Below are 26,664 nucleotides of genomic sequence, written 5' to 3' on the forward strand. Positions count from 1 at the left end.
TCTGTATCAGCGCAGCTACGAGCAGACTCGTTGCCATAGCAACTGACAACAGCGCAACAAAAACCCCAGATATTTCCCACACAAAGAGCAGAACATTCAGTCTGTTGTAGTGGTATTGTTTTAGGCTTATTGTTTATTTAGCTATTATTAACAAGTGATTGCTGTGGTAAGAGGAGAACGCTATAAATATATCGCTGCACTTGACTATACTGCATGGCTAGCTCCATGGCTAGCTCGTTGTTACTGTCTCTTACTCTGCGGTTGTGGAGTCACAATGTCTGGGATCATGAGCGCCCCCTGCCATGAGGCAAAAGATCTGCCAGCCTCACCTCGAATCTGTTCTCTGCCTTTAATGATCGCTTTTCAGCACACGAAGCACGTTACACACACAGTTGGTGACACAAAAAAACACTGTGCATTATATAAATATGCAAAATGATGTAAAATCTGTTCATATATCAAATGTTTTTTAACCATTTTATTGGCGACGTACAGACAGGAGGAACATGCTCTCATAGACTGGCAGCCAGTGCAGTTAGCGAGAAGTTGCGCAATCAGCTCGCTGCTGCCTCACCAGCTGCTCTTCCGAGCATTTGAATGGGAAAATGCGAAAATTCAGCGATTTTGAAGAAAAAGTAATCAGGATTGGTTAAGCAAAATGAAAAATAGGTACTTTATAGTACAAACTACAGGATGAAAATAGCAATATAAATTATATATTATATAATAATATATATTATTATATAATATGCACTGCACACAGTACCTGTGAGCAGAGTGTGGCCTCCTCATGGAAGTAACCATGCATGAAAGTGCAGTACTCTCTGGTTGTGATCTCACATCTGCAGCAGGGACGGACAAAATGGTGAGGTGCACAAAATCACAGTTTGATATATTTTCACAAATTAAAAATTGATACCATAGAACTGACTGGAGATATGTTTTGATTTTATTTAATTAAACCGGCGTTTCCCAATTCCGGTCCTCAGCCTCCCTGCTCTGCATGTTTTAGATGTGCCTCTATTCCAGAGCAGCTGATTCAAATGATTGCATGACCATCAAGTGCTGCAGAAACCTGTTGATCACCCATATATTCAATCCAGGTGTGTAGCAGAAGGGAAACACCTAAAACATGCAGGGCAGGGAGGCCTGAGGACCGGAATTGGGAAACACTGAATTAAACAATAAGGAAGAAAATAAATGTATATATGGATGAAACCACTTGTAAAGAGTCAATGTTGTTAATTATTTTTTGTAAGACTGTGCAGATATTTGAGAATAATCAAGTTTTAAATCACTTTGGAGCTGTTTTGAACAATCATTCGTGATTGATCAATTATTCAAATAATCTTCAACTAATTTAGTAATCGATTAATCATTAACTGGAGCATACAGACCTGAATTTGATGAAAGAACAACACAGTCAGAGCAGTAATTAAGCCAAAACTGCACAAAAACATATACAATTTACATTTTAAATTAAAAATCTTCCTTGTAAATATTTCCTGCCTACTATGCCCCTGGTTCAAAGAATTCTGACTCGGCTGCAAACCGCTCCAGTGAAAGCTGTAGATCACGACCTGATGAAGATCACGGCCGTGATCACCAAAACGGATCACGTTGAGGGGATCCGTTTTGGTGATCCAAAACGGATCAAAAACGGATCATACACGCCTCCAGGTGAACTTCTGTCCATGAAAGTAATGGACAGCATCTGTGACAAAGGGCAGCTGTGGTGGAGTCCAACTCGCACCGGAAACGAGCCCGAATTATTGCCGGCAATGCAGATGATTAAAAACTGAAGAGATTTCTGAAAATCATTCCCACCTGCCCTTAGTGCCTATGCAGCAGGGTCGACCTTTAATGGTGCAGTCCATGTGTTTGAGGCCTGTGTTGTTGAACTTTCTGGGTTGGGTGCAGATCTGCCAAAAGAAATTATCAGAAATTTAAAGTTTCCTCTGAAACCCTTAAAGAACATTAGTTTAAATTAAACAGGGAACCACAATGTCTGAGGTTATTTCATAGCCATCAGTGTGTTTGCTCACCGGCCACCTGGTGATGTCGTCTGGCCATTGGTGAGGCGGAGACGAGGCTGGCTCCTCACACACGCTTATCAACACAACAGATGAGATTTTCAGTCAACCAGCATTTTGTGTTTTTATACATCAGTCGCAGCAGAAACATTTTCTGTCCTCACTTGGGATCCTGATGGCAGACGACGCCAGAAGACCGGTCCGTAGTTACGTTATTAGACTTCGTGAAGGTGGCCAGTGTCTCCTGCATGAAATTATTCAAACGTTTAGAGTTTTCAATTCTTCACAGGATAAAACTCTACAAAAAAATGTACACACTGTAGAAAGTGACGAACACCAACTTTGATGTATTTTGTCTTTTTAAATTTTGTACAAGAAAATCTAAAAATATTAGAATCTTCAACTGCGACACCCTAAAATAAAATCTAGGGAAATTAATTCCCTTCAAATATATTTGACTGCAACTTGCGATTACTTTAGTAATCAATTTTTGGAGTAAATAAAATTTACAAAATTAAAAAATAAACTGAACCCCATTAAAAACCGCCTCCTTTTTCCACCAAATATTGATTTCTGAACTCTTCCTGAGTTAAAACTTTGTTGCTTCTAAATGAATATCAACTTGTTTTCTTTGCATTATTTGATATCTTAAAGCACTGCATCTTTTTCCTTATTTTGCCCATTTCTCATTTTCTGCTAATAATTACTAAATTTTTGCTTGGAATTTCAGACACATGTTGTCAGTAGTTCATAGAATAAAACAACAATGTTCACTTTACTCAAACATAAACCTATAAAAAGTAAAATCAGAGAAACTAATACTTTTAAGTCGTCTCTTATTTTTTCCAGATCTGTATATGTAACACAGAATGCCTTAAAACTATAAATGTCAAGTAATTTACCAACTGAAATAGAAATAAATTTCTGTTAGTTGCACCACCTAATCTACCACGCTTGGTAATCTGATAAAGGTAAATCAGTGTTTCAGGAAAGAGCATCACAGCAGAGAAACTATGTGGAAAATCTTGAATAAAATACCGAGCAGTCGGCCATGAGTGTCTGGACACATCCAGAGTTATCATTCTGAATGCAACATCCAGATTCCCTTTCCAGATCTTTGTCTTTCTGGATCAACCGGACTATCTGCCCGTCCTGCCGCATGCAGGGCGAGAACTTTGCCCCGAGGTGGATTAGATCCTCCTGGAAGACAAAACGAAACATCGTAAAGTTCAACAAATGAAGAAACTCAGAGAGATCTACTGTGTCTACATAGAAAATCCAGATGTTTTGCTGAAATCAGACTTTTTTGCGTGGCTCGATCACAATCAGATTTCTGTGTGAGCGGTTTACATCCCCAAAGCGTTCAGGAGAAAAACGTCACACTGTTTACTAAAGCAATAATGGATGAAGCCGTTTATGGATTGATATCAACATTTATTCAGCTGAGGGAGCCGATAGTGTCGTCACAAGATCATAACAAGAAAAAAGCTAATAAGAAGAAAGCACAACTACTATAACGATGATCTTTGTTGGAGAATTGATAATAATTATTGATTATTATCATTTACATCTGCAGTTAGAACAAATTATGATGCATGTCTCACACCAATGACAAAAGTTTTATGACCATTCAGACTGCAGATGCTTTCAAAAAAGCATTTGCATTAAATAGGATACGTATCCAATTTAATCCAAATTATAAGCAGCACAAACAGATACTTTTGGGGAGGAAAAGGTGGAAATTATGCCTTTCAGATTATCATAAAAAGTAGGACTTGGGTCATATTTGTCAGTGGAAATAACTGGCAAATGCCAGCTGCTGTAACATTGAACAAATATTCTTAGCAACATCACTAGTTTTTAGCAGTACATTAGAAAATGCAAAACTCGGGAGACAAAACCATACCGGAAAAATTATGCTTATGACAACCAGTTTTTCATAAACATTTTTTTCTCAGCTTTGAGGGAAAACATGGTCAGAAATGATCATGGTGGTAACCTGCACTAGAACAAAAATATCTCATCTAACAGTGACTACATCACACTGAGTTTCTCTGGACTGGAAGTTTATTTCAGGCAGCGGATGCTCGTTTTTTAATATCTGTAAATATCAAATGCATCCTGGGTGTGGAGTGAAAACAATGTACAGTAAAGCAGCAGACTCACAGAGCTCGGTCCAATCCAGAAGTTCTCCTGTTGGATAAACTTTACACTTTCATAAATGCCTTTGTTCTTCAGCACCTGTAGAGGGCGACAGAGTGCCACAATTAACCAGAATAAACCCTTTAATTGCGCTGAATGATGTTTTAAAGCACAACTTATTCCTGGTGGTTTGGGGAAAAGAAACTTCACTCACTAGTTCAGTTTTGGAGTGCTGTGAAAACCCCACAGGGGCAAAACCATATGTGCAGCAGGCCAGCAGTGTGATAATAACGTGGACAAATGTTATCCAGTAGGTAAAGTAGGGCCTGGAAATTCATGACAGAAAGTCTCAAATCACTTTAAGGCAACAGAAAGAGATTAAAACTGTGAAAAATGCAGTTTCAGTCATTTTAAATGTCACATTACAGAAGGAAATTACAACAAACCAGCAAAGAACTAATGTTATTTATCAATCTCTCTGCAAAATTCAGATTTCATCAAGTTAGGTTTCTCTCTCTAAGCTCTCAAAATGTTGATAATTAGTTACAAGATATGCGAAAAAAAATGTTAATAAATAAAGATATATGATTATAGTGCCATAATTTTACACTGAAACAGAAAAATCAAACATTTAGTTTGTGTGCTTTTATTCAGAGACAATAAATCCAGATTCAGGAAACTGTTTTAAAATAAACACCAGTTGCACAATTACTGGAACTAAAATAAGACACATTTTATTTAATTTAAGTACATCATAACTTCTAGGAACTTATAATTGTTGATTATTTGTTTCTTTGGGGTATAATTATTATGTGACACATAGACTTGTTATTTTCTAACCGTTTCCAGTGAATCAGATGTTGAGCAAGCTGAAATAGACGATGCACCAAATAAAAAAATCCATCTTTCTCCAAGGCCTTAATTTTATTTGTGCTTTTTTAAAACACAAATAGTTTAAAAAGTCAAATGTTTCTACCTTTTTCAGTGTCAGATTATGCTGCTGCCGTAAAATCTAATTTATTTTACTAGCATTGCTAACAAAACTGTCTAAGTTTGAGTCAATTAACTGATTACAGTATGTAGATAATCATTTAGTTTGCAGTAACTCTGCGTGGTTTCTGACCTGTGGCTGTGGAAGTCGTCCAGCTGCTTCTGGACGTTGCTGCTAAGGCTGCGTCGGTAGTTTCGGTTCAACCATTTGCCCACCACGCCCATGCCGTAGTCACGCTTCTTTTTGTCAAACGCAAAATGCTTCACCTGGGAAGCGATGCGGCGGCCGCGAGGAGGAAGAGACTTTTCAGGTGCTGCGATGGGGGTCTTCACAGAGACGTCCTTACTGCAGACAGACAGAGAAAATATTCAGATTAAGGACTGGGGCGTGCTGTGGTGGCGCAGGGGGTTAGCACGCCCCACGTTTGGAGGCCTTAGTCCTCGACGCGGGTTCGAGTCCCGGTCACGACGACCTTTACCGCATGTCTTCCCCCCTCTCCTCACCCTCCTTCCTGTCTGCCTACTGTACAAAAAATACGAGCCACTAGCGCCGCAAAAATTCTTAGGAAAAAAAAAACAAACAAACACTGAAGGACTTGGTTTTTATTTGTGCAAAAGCTTTAAAAGGAACTGCAATTTGTTTGCACGTTAAACTGCAACCACCTTTAAAAAATTACTGGTATTGTAATTTGTATCCATCTCTGCGTTAATCTCTAACTATTAGCTCTATGAAGTGACTATCACCTGTCTGATCTCTTTACAATCAGGTTACATTAACATTTAAAACTCATTTTCAGTGAAAGCTTCTCACAACTGGAATAAAATACCAGACAGCGTAAAAATGTACAAGTCTTTAAAAACAATTTTCTACAAAGCTACAAATACACAAGTACCACACTGGACTGTTTTCCTATTTCTCTTTTTCTCTCTATTATTCTTTCATTTACACCCATTTCTAAGACCTGTATTTATATGTCACAATAATAATAAAAAATAATAATAATGTCTACCACCTTAAAAGCATGGCTCCTAGTTAACCAAATATGCAGGAACTGGTCATATTATTCTTAATTTTATTCTGTTTTTTTATGTATTGTGGTGAACTTTTGTGACTTTTAGAACTTGATATATTCCTTTTAGATAAAAAAAAATGCTTTTTATTATCATCATTATTATTCCTCTTTTCTTTAAGAAGCCTGTCAAGTTGTCTGTGTTGCACTGTAATATATTGTAAGCTGAGAATCCAAACTTTCAGAGTCTGCAAATAACTCAAAACAACTTGTTCATGGTTTTATTGAGGCTGGTCACATTCACAAAACAGCCCCATCCTTCTCATTAGGAGGAACAAAGACAGTGAGACTAAGATTTTAATTTCAGCTTGTGTGGTCAGTTTTAGGTTAGTTGTCCTTGGCCTGAGAAAGTTTGGTTTAGATTTCGTTGGATTCGGCTGCTAACTCACAGGCTGGGGAACTCCTTTGTGGATGCGGGAGAGGCCGACATGGGAGGTGATTCAAACACATCATCCGCCATAGAGTACATCTCAGCATCAACCTGCACGTCCAAGACCGCAGGGCGGGAAAAGGTCAAATGAGATGATACAAAAGTGACTCAAGTTTTAGGAAACTGATGACAGGATAACAATCGGAGTATTTGGGACGGTCGCTGCTGACCTTGCTGAAGAAAAGCGATGCAGAGGTGGTGTCTGCTGAATCCACAGTGTCTTCGTCCATCCAGTTGGCCTGGATGAAGCTCTTCCTGGGGAAGCCGCGCGTGCCGTGTGAATCTGCCAAACCGCTACGACCCTGAAGAGAAAAAAACGCCACGAAAAAAGTCGGATGATGCATAACGAGCTGGTGCAAACTTTTATAGATGATAAATTGACCCAGAAATTATTGCGATAAATAATAATATTGTCATTTTGAGACCAGTAAAATAATGTTAAAGACAAAACAACGCACAAAAACAAAAATATCAAACGTTGGTTTCTAAAGAACACCTAACTCTGGAGCTGGGAGACATTTCAAAACATCCAAAATAAATAATCAAAACAATAATAATAAAAAAAAAGGATTATGACTTTACTGTAAAACAAAATTACCTTTTAAAAAGTATTATTGATTAGGCTCAGACAGAAAAAAAAGGCAGAGCAAAAGAAAATGTGCAAACTAACAAGAAAACATCTCCATTTGAATAACGTAACTAGTGTTTCTCCTGCTTGCTAGGAGGAAAACAAACAATTATGCACTGAAAAAAAGAGGATGGAAATCCAACTTTAAAAAAATGTGTTAATTTGTTACGTGTAATCAAATTATTATTTAATTGTATATTTCCTTGGATAAACTAAATTTGATTACTTGCAATAAATTCACATTTTTCATAAGTTGGATCACCTATTTTCTTTTTTAGTGTGCAAATTAAAATTATCAAGCTCCTTTTCATTTATTGGATGATTAATTGATTAGTTTATTATCCAATTTTAAAAGTAAAGTCATGTGAGAAATTTGTTTAGAAGTCAAGCAAGAACAAAGAAAACAAAGACAAATGATGAAAGACTGTTCACATTTTTTTGTTGTTGTTTTGAGTTATTTTTGGTGCACACAAGTACTTTTGTTCCTCGTCCAAGGGCAAATGTCTTAGCAAACTTGAAATAAGACAAAACTGACATACAAGTAAAATTTCAGCAAGATATAGAGGCTTGTTTTAAGTCAATAATTCATTAATATTGATTTTAAAAAGTTCTAGTTCCATTGGAAGATTATTTAAGTCGTAACAAGACATTTTTCTCATAAGTTAATTTATATGCCAACAGAACTAGAACTTCTTCATCAATATTAAGGAATAATTTACTTAAAACAAGCCTCTTTATCCTGTGAAATGTTACACTTAAGTCATTTTGTCTTATTCCAAGTGTAATAAAATATTTGCACTAGAAATTAGACCAAAATTACTTAGTAAGATGTTGTGTTTTTGCAGTGCAGCTCACCCTCAGCAGGTTGGATGCGGCTCGGATGCTCATGCGGGCGACGGACTCCCTCTTCCGCCTGGGCAGGCGGCTGTACCCGGAGCGCTGGCTGGTGAAGGAGCTCAGAGAGGTGACCCCCGGCGTGAAGGGGCCCCCATGGACCGTGTGTGGCGTTTTGGGTAAACTGTCCACCTCGTCCGGGTAACGGAAAGCTCTGCCTCGGGCCAGGGGGTCCACAATCTGATTTAAACACAAAATGAAGACAGGTCTCAACACAAAAGAAGAAGCAGGGCTGCAACTAATGATTATTTTAGTAATCAATTATTCTGATGATTAATCAAATAAGAAAAATGGCACATTCTGCAGATTTTTCATTTAATCACTTCAACTAATTTTATACAATATTAGAAATACATTTAAAAAGTACAAATAAATTACTAATTTCCTCTTTTAAATAAGAAAATAAACGTTTTATTGGCTAAAACGTAATACAATAGTATTCCTCTAGTAAACAGTTGATCATTTGTAGCAAAAGAAATAAAAATACTTCTAAAATCAATTACTTCTGTTTGACTAACATCAATACAGTGTTGGGCTACTCTGTTGATTATTGTTTTGGATTGTTAAATTATTATTGGATAGCAAAAAGTGCTCAATAAGAGATTGGTTTTTACAAAATTTTACCTTTTAATTTGAGGAGTTTTGGGTAGAACATATTTACAGAATAAGAAGGTTTATTCCTTTATTCTACATGCAAAATGTGATTTTTTTTCCCCCCCACAGTTTTTACTAAATTAGTACTTAAATAGATTTTTTCTTTGCAATTAATTGGTTAATTATTTCAATAATATATTCATTATGATTAATCAGATTAAATGTTTCATCCCTATAAAGAAGGGAATCTTCAGTGTAAAATCTCCCATTTGAGTTCTTGTGAATGCAGGCACTCAGCTTCAGAACATGTTGAATGTAGGTTACGCCGAGTCACACAGCGACAACAGTAGCCTACCCTCGGCAGCTTGGTGGTGGCTGGTGAATCTGGGTTCTGGTCCAAGGTGGATGCCGTCTCTGGTTCCCGGTACTGGGCCTTCAGCTTGCCGTAGCGCTGGCTGCAGTGGCGCAGGCTCTTCCTGTGCCACAGCTGCTGCTTTGTTTCACAGTCTTCACCAACGCCAAACCACTCTGCTGCATTTCTGAAGGTCAGAGGAGAGGTCACAGGTACAATAAATACAGACACTCAGTGAACACTCAGTAATGCCGCATGCCTACTTGACATTGTAAAGCCTTATAATATTCCAAAACCTTACAGTGGATTAAGCAATCTTTAAAATATTGACCCTTTGCTCACGCTCTCTAGAACTTTGCCCACTCTGTGCCTGACAGATGTCAAAACAACTAAGCCACTCCTTTAAAGCTACTCTAAAAACAGACATCTGTAACCTAATATCGCTTCTATTTAGTTGATTTCACTTTAAAAATGGTCACAGGATGCTGCGCGGTCGGCTGTACAAGCAGAAAAGGATGCAAACCAAACCTGTTATTTCATTTTCTAACTTTTAATGAGGAAAGATACTGAGTATGGAAGCCTGTTTCCGCCACTCTGTTAAAAAATAAAATAAAATAAATTCTCAGATACTATCTCATTATTTTGAGATACATGCATTCTCATATTTTGAGAAATAATGAGATACCATCTCGTTATTTTTGAGATACTATCTCATTATAATGAGAGAATTTATTATTTTATTTTTTTTAACAGAGTGGTGGAAACGGGCTTCCATACTGCGGCGATGGATAGCAGCTGTTAATTATAACGACTTGCAGTGAAAGTTTTTTACAAGGTAAGAAAATTAACATTTATATACTTTATAAGTAAGTATGATTAGAAAGTTATCAAACATTGTATTATGGAGAACGTACTGTTTGCACAACGTACTGTTGCACGTTGTGCAAAACTCTGAAACAGGAAAACCAGGACGTGCAACAAACTAGATGTGAATCAGGATCAGAGAATCCGGCGCTGGACAGTGAAAAATCAAGAGCTTATAGTGACAGATCAGGTGAAACTCATGATGATTAAGCGGCGCAGCAGGTGAATGGCATGATGAAGATTACTGGTGGTGAGAGTCAATACAAACGAAAAAATAAAATAAAACTAGCAACAGGAAAGAAACTAAAGAAGACATAAACCAAGAGAGGACAATAGTAATCAAAGAAAACTTAATGGAAATGAATGAAGAACAAAATGTAAGAATAAACTAAGAAACTAAAGATAGAGGAATAAAGTGGTATGAAGACCTTTCGAGCAATAATTAATACAGAGGACTGTATGGCAAGAACAGACTGTTTTCAGATAAAAGGTAAAATAATATTGTTGAAGTGCCATGAGTTTGTTGAGACCACATCTATTACTTAGAAGAGATATATTTTACAGATAATAACGGTAAAAATGAACTTATTGCTTATTTGTTTTTAATTACAGTAGATTTGACATATTTATTTCTTCAATATTATTTTTCATGTCAGTGTTACTGTAATGAGGCTGGTCAGTGACTCCATGACACTTTCAATTTGACTCATTAGGATTTGATTAAGAACCAGCTTTGTTCTTTGTAGTTTCTGCCAAACTATTAATCTATAAATCAATAGACGGGTCTAAAGATATAATCCACGTTTCTGTCCCATGCTTACATGGCATTAAAAGGACCTGGAACTTTTGTTTTTCCAGTGAAAGCACTGGTTTACACAGTAAATGCCATGTGAGTGAAATTTTATGGATAATACTCTGATGTCCCATTCTCTTGAAGGCAGCACAGAGCTGCACCATCAGAAACTGACAGAAACACTGAAGAGAAGAAGAGTTACGATTAATATAGTTGCAGTTATATCCATATTTTAATGTTGCTGAGCTCAGTCTTTATGTATAAAGTTCAAAGTTCAAACTGGTATTGTTGTACATCTTTCATCTGGTCATTTTGTGCAACATTTAACAACTAACATCCCAAAATGGCACAGAACAAGAATATTTTTTTCCACTCTGGCTGCTGATAGGCCTACCGATTTTAACTTAATGTCCATTCATTGCATTTTTCGTAGACACTTGTAAAAATAATTTCTATTCCCATAGCTTTTCTGTTATCTGGGAAATTATTTTTGATGATAAATACAGAAACAACCATAAAAATCAAATCAACAACAATAGTGATAGTAATATTAATAAAATAACATTCAGTGCAAAGTAGCCTACAAATTCTTTGATGGGGGCGGTGAGGAACTTGGATAATGGACAGGGGGGCGCTGGCCCAAAAAACGTTGAGAAACACTGGGTCAGCATCTCGTCTTTTGTATGTTTTTAATGCCGCTCCGGTGTAAAGAGAGACGCTGTTCGTGACATAGTGACATAAATCATGTGGTGTGAATTCAGACAAAGTCGGTAATTTGATCAACACGTCAGGATGGAGGAGGTTCGGGTCGGTTTCTAAGCTAGCTGTTTTGTAAATACCGCCGTCTATGAGCCACAACCAGGTTTGTTATGTTCACAGACAAATTAGCTCGACTCAAACAGGTAGAAGCCATGAAAAAAACTGGAAAAAGCAACTTTAGAAAACAATTTTAGTTGCTCAGTTCAAAACTCCCGACATCCGTCATGGCATCTCAAATGATTTAGTGACGTAATTGCAAAGGGTCAATAACGGATGCATTTTGTTTCTGCAATAATTTGTAAAAACATTAAGTATCACATAATATCCAGCTTTTTAAGCATTTACCAGCAGGAGCAACAGCTTACTTTCGGATGCTTTGTGACAGGGACGTTTGTCTTCCAAACTTCGACCTTCTGTCTCTGGCTGAGAAGTCGCCATCGTCGCCTCCAGCGAAGCTGTCGGATGTCGAACCAGGACCCCGGTGGCTCACGCTCTTTTTCAGCGACGGTCTGAGAGGCTGAGCAAAACAAAGCAGAAATGAGGCAATGAAAGGCCATCTCAGGTTGAATGTTTCCTTCCTAAAAATACACAAGAAGCCGAGTTGAGTCATAGGAAATTACACTCTCAAAACAAAAGTTTAGAGCATCAAACCGTAAAACAAATTGAAAATTGTAAAGAAAGAAGATGATATATTTCACCTTGTCATTATCAAACAAATAAAATTAAGCTAAAACATAAAAGTAAAAAAAAATAAACCTTGGGCATCATTCCTTTCTATGATATTGAAACACAAAGAAAGATGAACACATGATTCAAGAGCTATCTTACAGAAACAGAGGGAAGTTAAATCTTCTAAAAATTCAAAAATACTTTATTAATCCCAAGGAGAAATTAAATGTTGTAACTCATTAATTCTTCAAGAGTTATTGTAGAGGCTGATGGCTGTTGGCAGGAAAGATCGCTTGTAGCAGTCTGTATTACAGTGAATCTGAAGACGCCTCTGACTGAAGATACCCTGTTTTCTTAAGACAGTGTCATGAAGAGGATGTTCAGGCTTGTGCATAATTTTCCTGAAAGTTATGGTGGGGATGGTGCCGCCCACACAGAAGCTTAGATAGTCCAATCAGTTTCTTCAAAACGAGCCCTGAGATTGTTAGAGAACCGCAATAGATGCAACGCAGAGAATCATTTGCAATCGACAAGCTGGTGGGAGTTGAGGGTGGAGTGGGTGGATGTACAACAGTTTGAGGCTCATGCATGAGTTCACATTACATTTACATCTTAATTGCTCTACTTTAGGAAGTAGTTAAACTGCAGCTTCCTCGATTGAACCCTTATCCACTGCCTGCTTGTGCCTGTGTGTGTGTGCGGCCCAGAGGGGAAAACGAACCGTTTTGTGTTCATTAGCTACCAGACGGCTTTAAAATATGTCACTTTGGTTGAGCACAACACAAATGAAGGTAGAAGAAGCATAAAATGTGACTTGATTAAGTTTTAAACCTTCTTTCTGGTCTGCTGAACCAGCATGCTCCCTACCTGGCATCTATTGAGACATTTGTGCAGGTAAAAGTAGCGACATTGTTTTATTTTGTTTCTTTCGTCTGGAGCCGCTGGACATTCAGTACTGACCTTGCTTCAGTTCATGTTTGATAACTGATTGATTGGATGATTACCCGACTTGGGAACATTTTGTACTTGTAAAGTTTTTTATTTTGGACCAAACTAAAAAGGTTAAGGTTTCTGCTGCAGAGTGTAGGAAGACCTTTATATCTCAAAATAAATTTGTGCTTCTGGTTTGCTCAAAATGAATACTCGTCTAATTCATTGATAATAAAATGTATTATTTAGCTTCAGAAAGCTCATTTTGTTTCTTTTTTAAATTGTAAAAAGCCAGGTCTTTGGTTTTGTAGGCAGAGGAAAGGCAAAGTTGGAGGAATCAACTGACTCATTCACTCTTTTGTTACCTAGCAACTCACTCATTCTTTGGTTGCCTAGCAACAAAGTTTCTCCACCGTGCCTCATAACTGCTTGGAAAAAAAAATCAACAGCATGGATTGAAAACCATGGAATAAAGAGGAAATATCACACCACCAGTTTGACAGCATTTCAGATACTTAAAAACAAACAAACAACAAAAATCTACAATTATCAATATCAACCGACATGAAACATTTATGTTGTGATTTTTTTTTCAGTCATATTGTCAAGCCTTACTTAAAACTGAAATAAAATGGTTCTTTAAAAACAGACTTCCTAAAGTTGATATAGTTTTTTAAAAGGCTATTAAACACTTGTGGCTCTAAACGAGTTTTATTTAGTTAGCTAAATAAAACTGCATTTACGGCAAAACTGCATCTGGATTAACCCAACTAAGCAACAGAATTTCCTCTGTGAAAACTGTCTTCCCTTTCAATATGGTGAGTCTCAAACGTTAAAACAGTAGAGATTGGAGAGAACGTGTAACGACGAATCAATGTTTGGGCCGACCTGTCTGGCAGAATCAGCGGCCATGGTGTCGCTGGGCGGAGGAATGGCTATCGTAAGGCTGGGAGGCTTCTTGCTCTTCAGACGACTGTCTCCTTGTCCTCCGCTTGGAGGCGGCTCGCCCCCTACCTGAGAATCCATGCTGTCAAAGTGCTGAAAATAGAGAAATAGTAAAGAAAGTTAAGTTTTTACTGCAAGACATAGCAAGTTCAGACAATATAGAAAATTATGCTAAAAGGAACCAAAATTATGAAAGAAGAGCCATGTGAATGTGTGTTACAAAAAAGAGTAAATGTCTCAGATTACTCAGAGTTGATACAACCTATTTATATATTTTATTGTGTATTTGATAAGAAATAAAGATCAAACAGTAAAAATAATAAAATGAGGAAAAAACGATATAACACTACTTAATCAAAACAAGTACAATATTTAAAAATTGGTACAATTCTGGTTCATCTTCTTAAGCCTTGAAACAAATATTTTAATTTCAGTTATGATCTTGAAAAAATAAATAAATATAGGCCTATCTATAAAATTAAGACAGAAAAACAGAAATGAGCCAAACTGAGTTCACACAGGAATCAGAATGGAAAATGTTAAAAAGGAATTTAAAAAGAGCGATATTGTGGCTATCTTAACTGGCAAAATGGAGGGTAAATTATACAACAGTAAGGGGGGAGAAGTGACTTAAAAAGAATGCAGACTTTATTTGGTCTTAGAAGTACAACTCAGTAATGTTACGTATTAAACTGAATTATTTAGCAATAAAATGTGCTTGAACAGATGTTACACTGTGTGGAAGTCAAATGGCAGAAATTAATATTTTTCTACACTAAATGTTTTTATACTGTAAGCAGTCATACACTTGTCTTATTTACTGTCTGTAATAATGATTTATTAGTCAACGTTTATTTTTCCAGATCCATAACACAGCAGAGACCAGTCAGGATTAACAGCCAGTCAGGTTTTTCCTGGATGATACCATCCACCAGTTTTCTTTGGAGTCTGAATTCAAATCTTAATCTTAAGTTATTTAATTTTTTTCTTCTAAGGACAATAATATAAAAGTGAAGAAAGTGACACAGTTTGTTTGAAAGCAAGTTTTGAAACCAACAGAAAATGAATATACAAGATTAGCTCCACTTGAGCATCACAGCATTTGTCTTAAATATTTATCAGACTTCTTATTAAACACAAAACATTTATTGATTGATCGGCCTTTATTTCCCTGATTTTGGTTGATCGGTAATCAACTGACACATGTGAAACCGACGTTCTCTACTTCTGCAAACGTCTACAAATCAGCTGTTGTCCACTTTCGCTTTGCTGTGAGAAATGAATGCTGAGTCGGCAGGCTGGGTTTTTTAAAGATCGGCGATCGGCCTGAAAACTGCAATCGGTGAACTGTAGGTTAAATGAATTTAAATAACCAGTTTCCTGAGGCATATTTCTTGCCGAAGCCACTGTTGATGATTTATCAGAAGTGGTTTTGACATCAAATATCCAAATGTACGGAATTGAGTAACAAAATCCTACTGAAGGAAGTACCTAAAAAAAATAAAATCCGTTACTCAACTTCAGCTGCTTAAGTGATTTAAGACGAATTGCTTCGACGGCTCACGAGCAGAATCAAAACAAACTTACATATTTCAGCACACCCAGCATGTGAAACACCAGCCAGTCTATTCCTGCAGCTCAGACTGCATCGTCAATGTAACAAATAAAATATTTTAAGCAAAAGCAAAGCCGACGTGAACCCACCAAATCACAAGCCTTGCTAAGAAGCCCATTGTGGTCCCGAGTCGACGGCCTTCAGAGTTGCGGTTTCAGAAATCAATGCGACGGCCTGCAGGCCTGCATCCGACAGGAACGACAGCAGCGCCGAAATCTGAGCCAGGCTCAGATCACATGGCTGCCATTGCAGAGCGGAGGAATGGCTGCACGCCCTGACATTTACTATGACCCACGACCCAAACACTACAGTTCACCAGTCGCTTTACAGTCGGGCCATTTTTTCATTTATTTTTTCCAGTTATGCTTATTAAATAATTTAAGGTTTATGCAGAGCTGATTGAGTCCTCTTCAGGCAGAGAGGAGGTTACGGGAAATCCAGCCTGCGGTTTGGGGGGGAGGCAGCAACCCACCCACTTAGATAATGAAATAGAAGGAATTTGGCTAATGGACAGAGAGCTGGAGTGGCAGAGAGAGACTGCTGCTGCGCGCAATTTATCAATACAGACACTAGATAGGTTGCTGCTAGCATCCACAGAGGAAAGTTTATGCTTCTGTAATGCAGACTGTATTCTCCCAGGGCAATACGGCAAAAAATAACAGAGAACCAAAGATCTGAAGTGAAGCTGAAGATTATTTCTGCATATTTAAGAGTATAAAAAGGATCATTACACATAGGTGCTTTATCTTAGAAATCAATACAATAAAATTCATTGACTGAAATGTTTGGTTTTAAAATAGAGGTAAAATTGATCTTTGAACATTTTTACAGAAATTGCTTTTTCACAACTGCATTTGTACAGTTTAACCAGCAAAACCAATCCAGATACTTTTATACTTTTATCATCCAGAGCTACATGTGGCTCATTTAAATTCAAAAATATTTAATTGATCCCTTCCACCGGCTCTTCTCTTCTGATTATACATGCAAGAAAAAACATGTAATTTTAGAAGTTTTTCCCGTATGTTTTTTTTTCCTTTTTTTTTTTTTTTACAAACTCTGCATTTAATATCTACACAGGCTTATAAAAGTAACTAGTTTCAAGCTATTTGTTCTCTACATCTATATTTTTCAGTTCTGTTATTGCAGTTTCAGGAACTGTGACTTTGTTTCTCTTCCAGGAAGAGTTTTGCAACCGGCAGACCAAAGAGGCTACAAGGGCAGACCCAAAGGGGAACTCAATCTCAGTTTCTGTGCAGAAACTGTTGAAATGATGAATTTATGAGTGAACGAATTATAAAATCACCACATACTTCTTTTCTGAGATTTGTATGAAAGTAATGAGATATTAATCTTTTAGTTGTCAACATCCAAATGGTGCAGAGTGACATTAAAACCTGCTAACATTTAGCATAAATTGGCTAACTATGGAATAAAAACTACAAACATGGCCTAAATAATGCAAAATTTAACTATAGTCTACCAATACAACAGGCATCTACTGACCAAAATTATGAATTAGCTGAACAAAAACAGACAAAAAAAAGCAACAAACAACCTAATAGAGTGAATAAAGTAGCGACTCATTCTGAACTTGGAGACAGTATAACGTCAGGCCTGAAGGTAACAGCAGACATTCTCCTAAAAGAATGTCATCAAGGTGGTTGATAATTTTTCTTTGCATTTCCAGGGACCTGTTCAGATGTAAAATTAGGTCACAAGCCTTTTCTGTAAAGTCCAGAGGTCAGAAGTCTTTAATCGTCTTAAATCCTGAATATTTCCCATGGCTTTCAAGTGTCATCTTCATGTTGTGATGTTTGGGTTTTTTTTCAGTCATTAGCAATTGGACTGATTATAGAGTGAATTATTGATTCAATTAGAACTGAAAACGAACTCTGTTTATCTGAACTGTTAATGTTATTCACTGTTACATGGTGTTTGATGAAATAGGGCTGGACACATGGTCAATATATGATAATAATAACTATATATATCGTGCTAGACACATGATCAATATCAATAGATAATAGATCTGATAAAATATTTAACAATTTCATTGAACTCCAATCCAGAACCGCACAGCATTCTGGGAGACGTAGGCAGAGGAAAGCCTTTAGCTGCTCAACCTCTTACGGCTAGTAAGCGAAGTTGGTGGAATCAACTGACTCACTCATTCTTTGGTTACCTAGCAACTCACTCATTCTTTGGTTACCTAGCAACGAACTGTTGAGTAACTGCCACAACAGCAGTGTCAAGTTTCACCACTGTTCCTCATAACTGCTTAAAGTTAAACGACGGCGTAATGAAAACTCTGGATAAGAGAGGAAAGGTCACGCAACCATATTGGCAGAACTTCAGATATTTAAAAACAAAAACCAAATCACTAATTATCAATAACAATAAGATATGAACTGCTTATATCGTGATATGTTTTTCAAATATATTGTTCAGCCCTACAATGAAACTACAATCTCCAAATGAAGAATTCATCCTCAAGGACTGATTGTTTTTTTTAGCATTTGTGAGGCTGATTTGATTACACCAGACTATCAACGCTAAAACTAAAACACTTCTTTGAACTATTCAAACTTTTAGCATTTTTAATTTGATAAACAAATTAAACCGAAATATGTCCTCTGAACACATCCGTTTTTCAGTTTTAAACAGTGGATGCTGATTCATCCTTCTCTAGCGGTGACGTCACACAGACCCATGGCTGCGTGCAACCAGGTTCCAGTTTCTCCCCGCTGGGACGGGAAGACCTGACCATGGAAATGTATTTATTCCCATCCTCAAGCCAGTATAATCCTCTATAAAACCTAAAGGACGACTGGTGATTCAGTCAGAGGTAAGCGGCGTCTAAATTAGTACTATAAAACCTAGAAGCACAACCATGTTCCAATTTTCTACATTACTAAAGACACCAAAACTAAACAAAAATGGAGATATTGGCGAGAGCTTTTTGTTCAGACAACAACTCTCTTCCACTCACTGTGTATTTTTAGGATTTTTCACACATCTGAACCAAGGGAATAGATGAGAATGAATACTATCCGCCTTCAAAGCAGTAAGGAGCAACGCTCTTGCTGCTTTCTACATGGAGGGATATCAGCAATCCTTTCTGAAGCGCAGTGTTGCGACTGCCAAGTTCAGGCTTTTGTCCTCCTTTCCACTTCAGGCCTTTACTTGGCAGAGAAACTAGATGTGGTCGATCTGAGCTCACAAATTACATAGGTGAAAACAAGTAGTACTGACATTTGTACGCTTACTACAGTGGCTATAGCTGTTCCTGTGAACAAAAGCTGAGGACAAAAGATGATGCATTAAACAATCAGCAGGCAGACTGTTATGAATATTCATCATCAACAGTCAGACTCATTTGTTCACCATTTACCTTGATTCATCAAGCCTAAGCTTTGTGATCAATTTATCACTAAATCTTTACATCCATTCCACAGCATATTGTATTTCCAACAAAGAGGAGAAAAGAGGAAAAGAATAGGAGGAATAGACTTTGTTTGTTGATAACGTCTGCATGATAAAACGCTCTTTACAGCCAACTCCCATTTCAGCATGTTCCCATTTCAGCATGTTCCTATATTGAGATTCAATCTGAAAGCATCCATGTGTAAAAATCTTAGACTTAGACTTAGACTGACTTTATTGTAATTTTGCATGCACAGGGTGTATACAGAACGAAATTTTGTTGCATACGGCTCAGGACAGTGTGCTTACTGTGACATCCGTGCCTTGATGATAAATCTTGCTACGTACACATTAGGACTGGAAGATAGGGCTGAAAAACATACCACGAAATAAGCGTTTAATATCAGTCGATGTTGATACTTATTGATTAGGTTGTCAAAATGGTGATGTGACCTTTCCAGTTTTATTCACAATGTTCACACCACGCCGCTTTTTAAAATTATTGTTAAGCATTTACGAGGCTAATAAAGTTTCTCTGGCCCAGCAGTTCTTTCCACGTCACCACTGACTGCATTGATACTGAAACTAGTGAACTCTGTGGCTTTCTACCACACAGTATCAAACCAAAGGGTGTGGTTGTCAATGAGGCCTACTGGCGTCTACGAATGGTCCCTTCACCGACTGAAAAAAGGCTTTGAGTTTCCACCAGGCCAGACCTCAGTCAGGGTCAATCAAGCTGAAAAAAGTCAGTTCATGTCAACAGCCGACCTAATCGGCATGTCTTCTTTGCTGCTGATTATTCAGAATGTCATGACTAACCTGAATGTGGTCATTAAAAATACAATACTGCTCTGGTTTACCTCATAAGCTTCAGTAGACTGACTCTGTCCTAATATATAGTGGTGTGTTTAAAACAATGCTGCGTAAAAGCACTTGCCTAAAGATATGAATGAACAGAAATAGCTGTCATAGATTTGTTATTTCTTAAACAAGTTTTCTTATTTTTGAGCAACATACTCAGATGACAGCAGTATGATAGTCTGATGTGGTTTGTGACTCTAAATGAGGAAGCAACCTTGAGATTAACTGCTTCATCAGTTTCTCAAGAGAGTCCTGAATACTGAACTTCTCATGTGAACTAATGTATAGCCTGTAGTCAATGTACAGGCTGTAATCCACTATAAGAGTGAGTTAACTAACTAGCTAACCAGCTATTTGTCCATCTGTCTAGCAAGGCAGATGGGCAGCTAGCTATCTGTCTCGGTATCTAGATAGATGGCTACTTAGCTCAGTCTATATAGCTAGATAGAGGCTAGCTGGCTAGCTGTTTGTCTAGGTAGCTAGACAGATAGCTAGCTAGCTATTTAGCTAGAAAAATAGCTAGATAGTTTGTCAGATATATAGATTGTAAAAAGTGAAATTCACATATCCAGTGGTACCAACCTCAAATGATTCCACAAAAATGCAATGAATAACAAAAAACAGTATTAACAAAACTAATGAGACTGAAAAAACACAAAATACCACGTTATAATAGAGTATAAAAAAGCCTAATTGCCCTGGGAACAAAACATGTTCTCAAGTCTTCCAACACGTTGCTTTGGCAATGTTAAGATGAAGACATTTTCTGTTGCGCTAATTTAAAATAGAATTGGCTGCGATAAACACACCATCATTATACTAATGTCAGCACAGAAAAAAATTTCCCATTATGATATGGGACATGTCCTGCTAAAGATGCAAGGACCAGCAGTATAAAACATACATGCATGTTGACTTCAGTCGAAGGCAGTCGAAGGCAGAAGAAACCAACTGCAGATTTCAGTCTGACAATATTTCATGTTCATCAAATATATCAGATGAATGCATCAATGCTTTCCACGCTGCTCTAATCATCAAATAATCAAAACTGAGGATGTATGTTTGTATATTATAAACAATAAATCAATTAATCGTACGATAAATTAAAACTATCAACCTCATTTCAATTATCGGCATTATCGTCTCTTCCGGTCTTTTTCTCTTTCTGTTAATGACACCGAATGAAAAAAGGGCTCTGCTCCGGTGCTCTCCGCTGACCCTCCCTTCCTCATTTCCTCAGTGTAAAGCCCAGCGCACACGACACCATCTTAGAGCTGTCGGCCCATTTTTAAAACCTGACAGACCACACACTAGCCGACAGAAATCCTAGGTATAACGATTCAATCGGGTTCGATCCTGCCATGTGGTTTCCAACAATGGGCACAAAATAATGGCTACAAGTCCAGTGAACTAATTTTAAAACCAGGCATTAATCAATGCTTTACTACAATCTACCTGCAATGCATGTGGCTAGTGTCAGCGTAAAGTCCTGACTGAATGAAAATCATTAGAACCTATTTATGTCACGTTAACGAAGAACAGCTGAAAAGTTACCGGGTTTATCAACTGCGGTAGCAATTTCGCTCCAACTCCTCCTCTTGTCATTTCTATATTCTTTGCATGTTGAATAAACATTAATATTGTTTCCAATATCATCTCCAATGTCAGCTGGACTTCGGTTGCGCCGTGTCAGCTGTTTGGGATTCCCCTCCGTAATTTACCCTCAGAAAGTGCGCAGGAGAATCCGCGCTTTCTGATTGGCTACCTGTCACATTCAACAGGTTGCCTTAAGCTCCCAGTCCTGATTTGTGTCGGAGCGGCAACGATGATCTACCGTAACACACCACACACTACAGGATGATCGGTTATGAAATCGTAAACAACAATCTTAGAAAGACCAACCTTCTAAGATTGTCGTAAGGGGAAAAATAGGGGCAAAAAACCGTGTAGTGTGAATTATTGCATCAGGTAGTTGATGTGCCCATCTTCTCTATTTAAATCTAATTATTATTGAAGGGCAACATAATATACAGACTTCATAATCTGCACTCTTTTGGTTGAATGCAGTATTTATTTCCACTTTGGTTTTATGTTGTTTAGTTATTATTCTAGTACATTTTTGTTAATGGAGACTGAGAATATATTTTATTATCGTTTTTGGTTGTTTTGTTTATTTTGTTTATCAGTTCCAGTGTTTAGTGTTCTTTTGAAAATAAAGTGTATCTAACTTTGGCAAGAAATCGCATGCATTATTACATCATTTCCATTAAATCTGTGTAAAAAGCTCTTCAAACAATATTATTGTTTATCGCAATAATTTTTGAGACAATTAATCGTTCAGCAAAATTTGTTATCGTGACAGGCCTAACTGAGGATGCTATACAGTATTGTCCTTTATTTAATCAGGTAAACCCCGTTGAGATCTAGATCTCATTTTCAAGAGGGACCTGAAACAAACTTCACTCCCCGTCGATGATGTGCTGCAACCCTCAGACGTGTCAAGTGTTTTTCACACCTTGCAGCAGTGGTCATCATCATTTAGGAACCAAGCATAGGTGTTCAAACGTCTAAAAAAAAAAAAAAAGGGCCACATTTACCAGAAACTGATTGATGCATTCACAATCTCTCATATTGACTCTCTGATGCACTCTATCAATATTAACAATGCATCTTGACTTATTTAGCAACTCCTGTGCATTCTTCTCAGTCCTGTTCTGTTTGCTTTCACATACTGACTGCCATCACATTCCTGTTTAGTTTTACTCTACACCTTCCACAAACATTCAGCTCTGTGTAAGACTGTGCAAGTTTTAGCAATAATATTTAGCTGAAAAGCTCACGCTGGAATGTGTGAGGCAACCTCACAAGTTTAGAAAGACTTGCATTTGATATTATCAAGAAAATCAAGAGTCATGGTGTTCTGTATTACCACAGTTATTGGGGATATTAATTGATAAAAACAGAGCTTAAATTATTTTCTAATTCAAGAGGAAGGTTTTAAAAATTGTCTGGTCTTAAATTTTTTGTTTTCATGTTCAGATTTTGTTCTTTCTCTGCATGCAAATCCTCTTCTCGCTATTTTGAAAATTATTTCCACTCTCTCTCAACTGAAAGGGCATCGTTGCCTAGCAACCGTTCCGGCCAATAGAATGACCGTGTTCCTCAGGGCGGAGCCAATCTCCTTTGGGGTGCGCTTGTTTCTTTCTAGTGGGTGTGCCTGTGTGGCTACAATAGAAAGCTGCATCGCCTCTTCTGGCTCTCCCCACTGGATATATTGAAAACAACTTCAGCTTTTTTTATCCGTTCTACAATTATCAAAAAGAATAATCATTTGTTTTTGTCAATTTAAGTGTTTTCCAGTCTGGTTAAACTTAGAGAAGAAGAAATAAATGCAAAAGTGACAGGTGCTCTGTGCTGTCTCCGTCTCTATTCAACCAAGCGCATCTTAAACTGCTGATACTCATTTTGATTTTTTAGGTTTGATTTTGCTATTGAGGAATAAACTTTTGAATATAGAAGACATTGGAAAGAATGTTTTAACGCAGCACCGACAAAGCCAGTTAAAAAAGATCTAATTTATTTTCTCTAGGTTTAAATATATTTTTTACATCTAACAAATGAGCTGATATCCATATTAGTTACATACAGGTGCTGCATAAGCTAAGATTGTCAGTATGTTCAGAATGTGTTCTTCTGGGATTTTAAGGAAATAAAGTAAATAAACAGAAAAACAGATATAAAGTTACAAAAACGGAATATAGAAAGCACAACTTGCACTAAAGCATTTTATTGATGGACTTTGGAGTAAAAATTATTGTAAAATGGCAAATGTTTGATTAATTTGATCATCTATGTTCACACAAACGTAGTTCAATCCCAAAGGTTGTTGCATGACTGAAAAATTGGCTCAAAATGGGCCAAAAATCATAGCATATACTCGTCATATACTCATATAAACGGCCAGTTTGTGTTCTTTTGAGCTTCTACTATTGTAATTGTAATGATATGGTGAATGTGGGAATGTTGGCAATCTTTTGGAAAACTTTAGATTAAGATTAGATTTGACTTACATGGGAAATACGCATAGAGAGAAGCTGTTTATATCTAACAATACTCCAAATGCTAATATGAGAGGCCAGCTAAAATATCTATGGCTTAAGAATAACTTTTAAATCCAACTTTCCTGTAAACTGTCCTGACACACACATGCATACATGCAGCAACACCGCCCGCACTCATAATATGAATAATTAATGACAATTCACCACAGAAAGGCTTTTTAAAGGCTTAGATCAGATTTTCGGGGGTCAGAATAGTGGGAAGAATCGACAGACGATGGCTCCAGTGGTAGCAGGAGAGAGTTTTATAGTCGTTTTTTTTCTTTTACTGTTAAAGAAAAATAAAAGGATGTGGATAAATTACAAGCTAACATAGCCATCAGACAAGCAAATCACTTTCAATATTTGATAATAGTGAGTGTTATAATTATGTGGCTCAAAATATGACTAAAAATTATGTTATTGACCTACTTGCCTTTATAGGATATAGTCCAAAGTTTGAGTCATTTTATTTCTGTTTATTTATATATCCAAGTTGCACTTTGGTTGTTGCTGTGGGCGAACACAGATCATTACTGAGACTTTTATGGATTTGGAGAAATGACAGCCTGTCACAAAACCTGAGAGTTTAATCAGGAAAGAGCGGTTCTTCTATTCAGAAAACACCAATCAACTTAAAACTGGTGACAGAGAAAATGATTCATGTGACTAACGAAGCATGGTGCTGTTGCCCACAGATTTAACCTTTTCAGTTTGATAAAACGGGATCGATCCATAAACTCTTAGCAGCACTACGAGACTTTATTAATTTTATGCAAAATCAAATGATATCTGTCTGCTACAGGTAAGTGACATATTTAAAATAACTTCATAGAAAGTGTTGAAGAAATTGTACATATTATTATCAAACATTTGCTATTTTATACTTCACATTACTTTTATTGTTTCCTTTACCATAAACATTAATGATGTTGTTGTGTTTGAATTGCTTTAATTCTGTTTCTGAGTTTATTTCAAGGAGGCCACTGAAAGGAGAAGTGGAGATGAGGTCATTGCAGCAGGTGGCGGTTCCGGCCGGGTGCAACAGATAAACGCTTGGCTGGAACTTCCTGTCCTTAGATGCAAGGCCGAAGTGAAGATTGTATAGCTTGTTTAGATGATATGTGACCCTGACTCACGCTGCAGCTGTGTGATTAATTTGCTTCTTCTTCTTTAGAGCTGCAGCGTACATGCAACCTAGGGAATGTGAGAAATAAAAAGAGAGGGTGCGGCAGAATGTGTTTTCAGAGAAGGTAGAGATTGTAACTGAAACACATCTCTGTCCGTTCTCCTCGCGAGTAAAGAGAATGAATCTAACTCTCCTTTGTCTTTCCTGTGTCTTGTATTTTGATTTTCTAGGTGATTCAAACCTGACAGAAAGTTAGTTTGAAAAACCCAAAGTATCCTTTTAACTTCTTACAATAAATAATTGATTTATCAATCATGAAATACATATATGTGCCTGTCAAAATAAATCAATTAATTGCATTCAGTGCAATAATTTTCATTTGCATGATTTATCATTTTTCTTTTTCTCTTTCTTTCTACTGAAGACTGTGAGACAAAAGTTTTCATTTCAGCGCTTTGGTCTCAATTAGACATTTTTTTGAAGGACAATTTTGTTTAGAGAGTTTATAATTAATTTTTTTTCTCGTTTCTGTTTTGTTTATTTATTTTGGATATTTAAAATGTCTTCCAGCTCCACTGTTAAATGTTCATTAGAATTTAAAGCTAACTGATTTTTGATAATGTGTCTAATAACAACAATATCATCGTTTATCGCAATATCTTCTGGGACAATTTATCGTCCAGCAAAATTTGTTATTATTATAGGCCTAGAAACACATAATTGTAAATTAGAACTTGTTCCGCACAAATAGTAAGCTGGACACAATGGATTATGTTAGATAAATATAGCAAGATATATATTTAATTTAATGCAAAATAGAAAGTTTACAGAAAAAGTTATGGATTATTATAATTTGTGTTAGTGGGGTTTTATCTGTTCAAGTATGTCTGTCTAATAAGCTGAAAGATTTTACTGTGTCCATGAGTAAAACGGTAAATGTGACTGAAAATAGTCAAAGTTTCAAGTTGCTTTTCCTGTGTCTACTTTCCACCACAGCAGCAGTCACCGATACAAAATGACTCTCTGACAGAATACAAATATTTGTTTGTCTATTTGTTCATCTTTTTTTCTTCAAAAATTCAAATAATCCCAATAAACCCCCCCCTTGTCCAACAATCTTTCAGTGGGATCCCAATCTGTTAACGGTCGGCCAGCAGGGATGGAGTGAGAGAGAGCTGGACGGTCTGCAGGCCGGCAGCCAGATCGCTCCAAAAGCCAGAGAAGAAAAACGACCGTTTGACTGAAACGTCCAACCTTTCTAGGACAACCGTGTCAACACACGAGAAACTTCCTATGATTAAGTTTCACATGATGGTTTGAACAGCAAGCTGGATGTAGAAAGTGAAAACAGATCTATAAAAGCAGCAGCTGAGGGAGAGTGAGCAGAGAGCAGAAGGCGCGGTGAGGAAGAGCAGCAGAGTGCAACAGCACTGCAAGCCGGTA

General features: G+C 37.1%; 1 protein-coding gene across 2 annotated transcripts in view; it reads right to left on the reverse strand.

Annotated features, from left to right (window-relative positions):
* The window catches only part of rhbdf2 (rhomboid 5 homolog 2), a 52,222-nt gene that overhangs the window by 11,390 nt on the left and 14,168 nt on the right, over positions 1-26,664 (reverse strand). The window contains exons 1-15 of one of the 2 annotated variants that reach the window (XM_023334084.1): positions 15,798-15,899; positions 14,037-14,186; positions 11,915-12,066; positions 9,137-9,320; positions 8,149-8,367; positions 6,836-6,967; positions 6,625-6,716; positions 5,299-5,511; positions 4,390-4,501; positions 4,200-4,274; positions 3,072-3,233; positions 2,198-2,277; positions 2,046-2,109; positions 1,828-1,922; positions 767-842 (exon numbers count right to left, since the gene is read on the reverse strand). In XM_023334084.1, coding sequence (XP_023189852.1) covers positions 767-842; positions 1,828-1,922; positions 2,046-2,109; positions 2,198-2,277; positions 3,072-3,233; positions 4,200-4,274; positions 4,390-4,501; positions 5,299-5,511; positions 6,625-6,716; positions 6,836-6,967; positions 8,149-8,367; positions 9,137-9,320; positions 11,915-12,066; positions 14,037-14,174 — 1,794 coding nt within the window. In that variant the 5' untranslated portion in view covers positions 14,175-14,186; positions 15,798-15,899. Of the gene's footprint in view, positions 1-766; positions 843-1,827; positions 1,923-2,045; positions 2,110-2,197; positions 2,278-3,071; positions 3,234-4,199; positions 4,275-4,389; positions 4,502-5,298; positions 5,512-6,624; positions 6,717-6,835; positions 6,968-8,148; positions 8,368-9,136; positions 9,321-11,914; positions 12,067-14,036; positions 14,187-15,797; positions 15,900-26,664 lie in introns of those variants that run through there. The other variant, XM_005797542.2, reaches the window with a different exon arrangement.

Source organism: Xiphophorus maculatus, chromosome 5 (assembly GCF_002775205.1).
Source record: "Xiphophorus maculatus strain JP 163 A chromosome 5, X_maculatus-5.0-male, whole genome shotgun sequence".
NCBI classification, from domain to species: domain Eukaryota; kingdom Metazoa; phylum Chordata; class Actinopteri; order Cyprinodontiformes; family Poeciliidae; genus Xiphophorus; species Xiphophorus maculatus.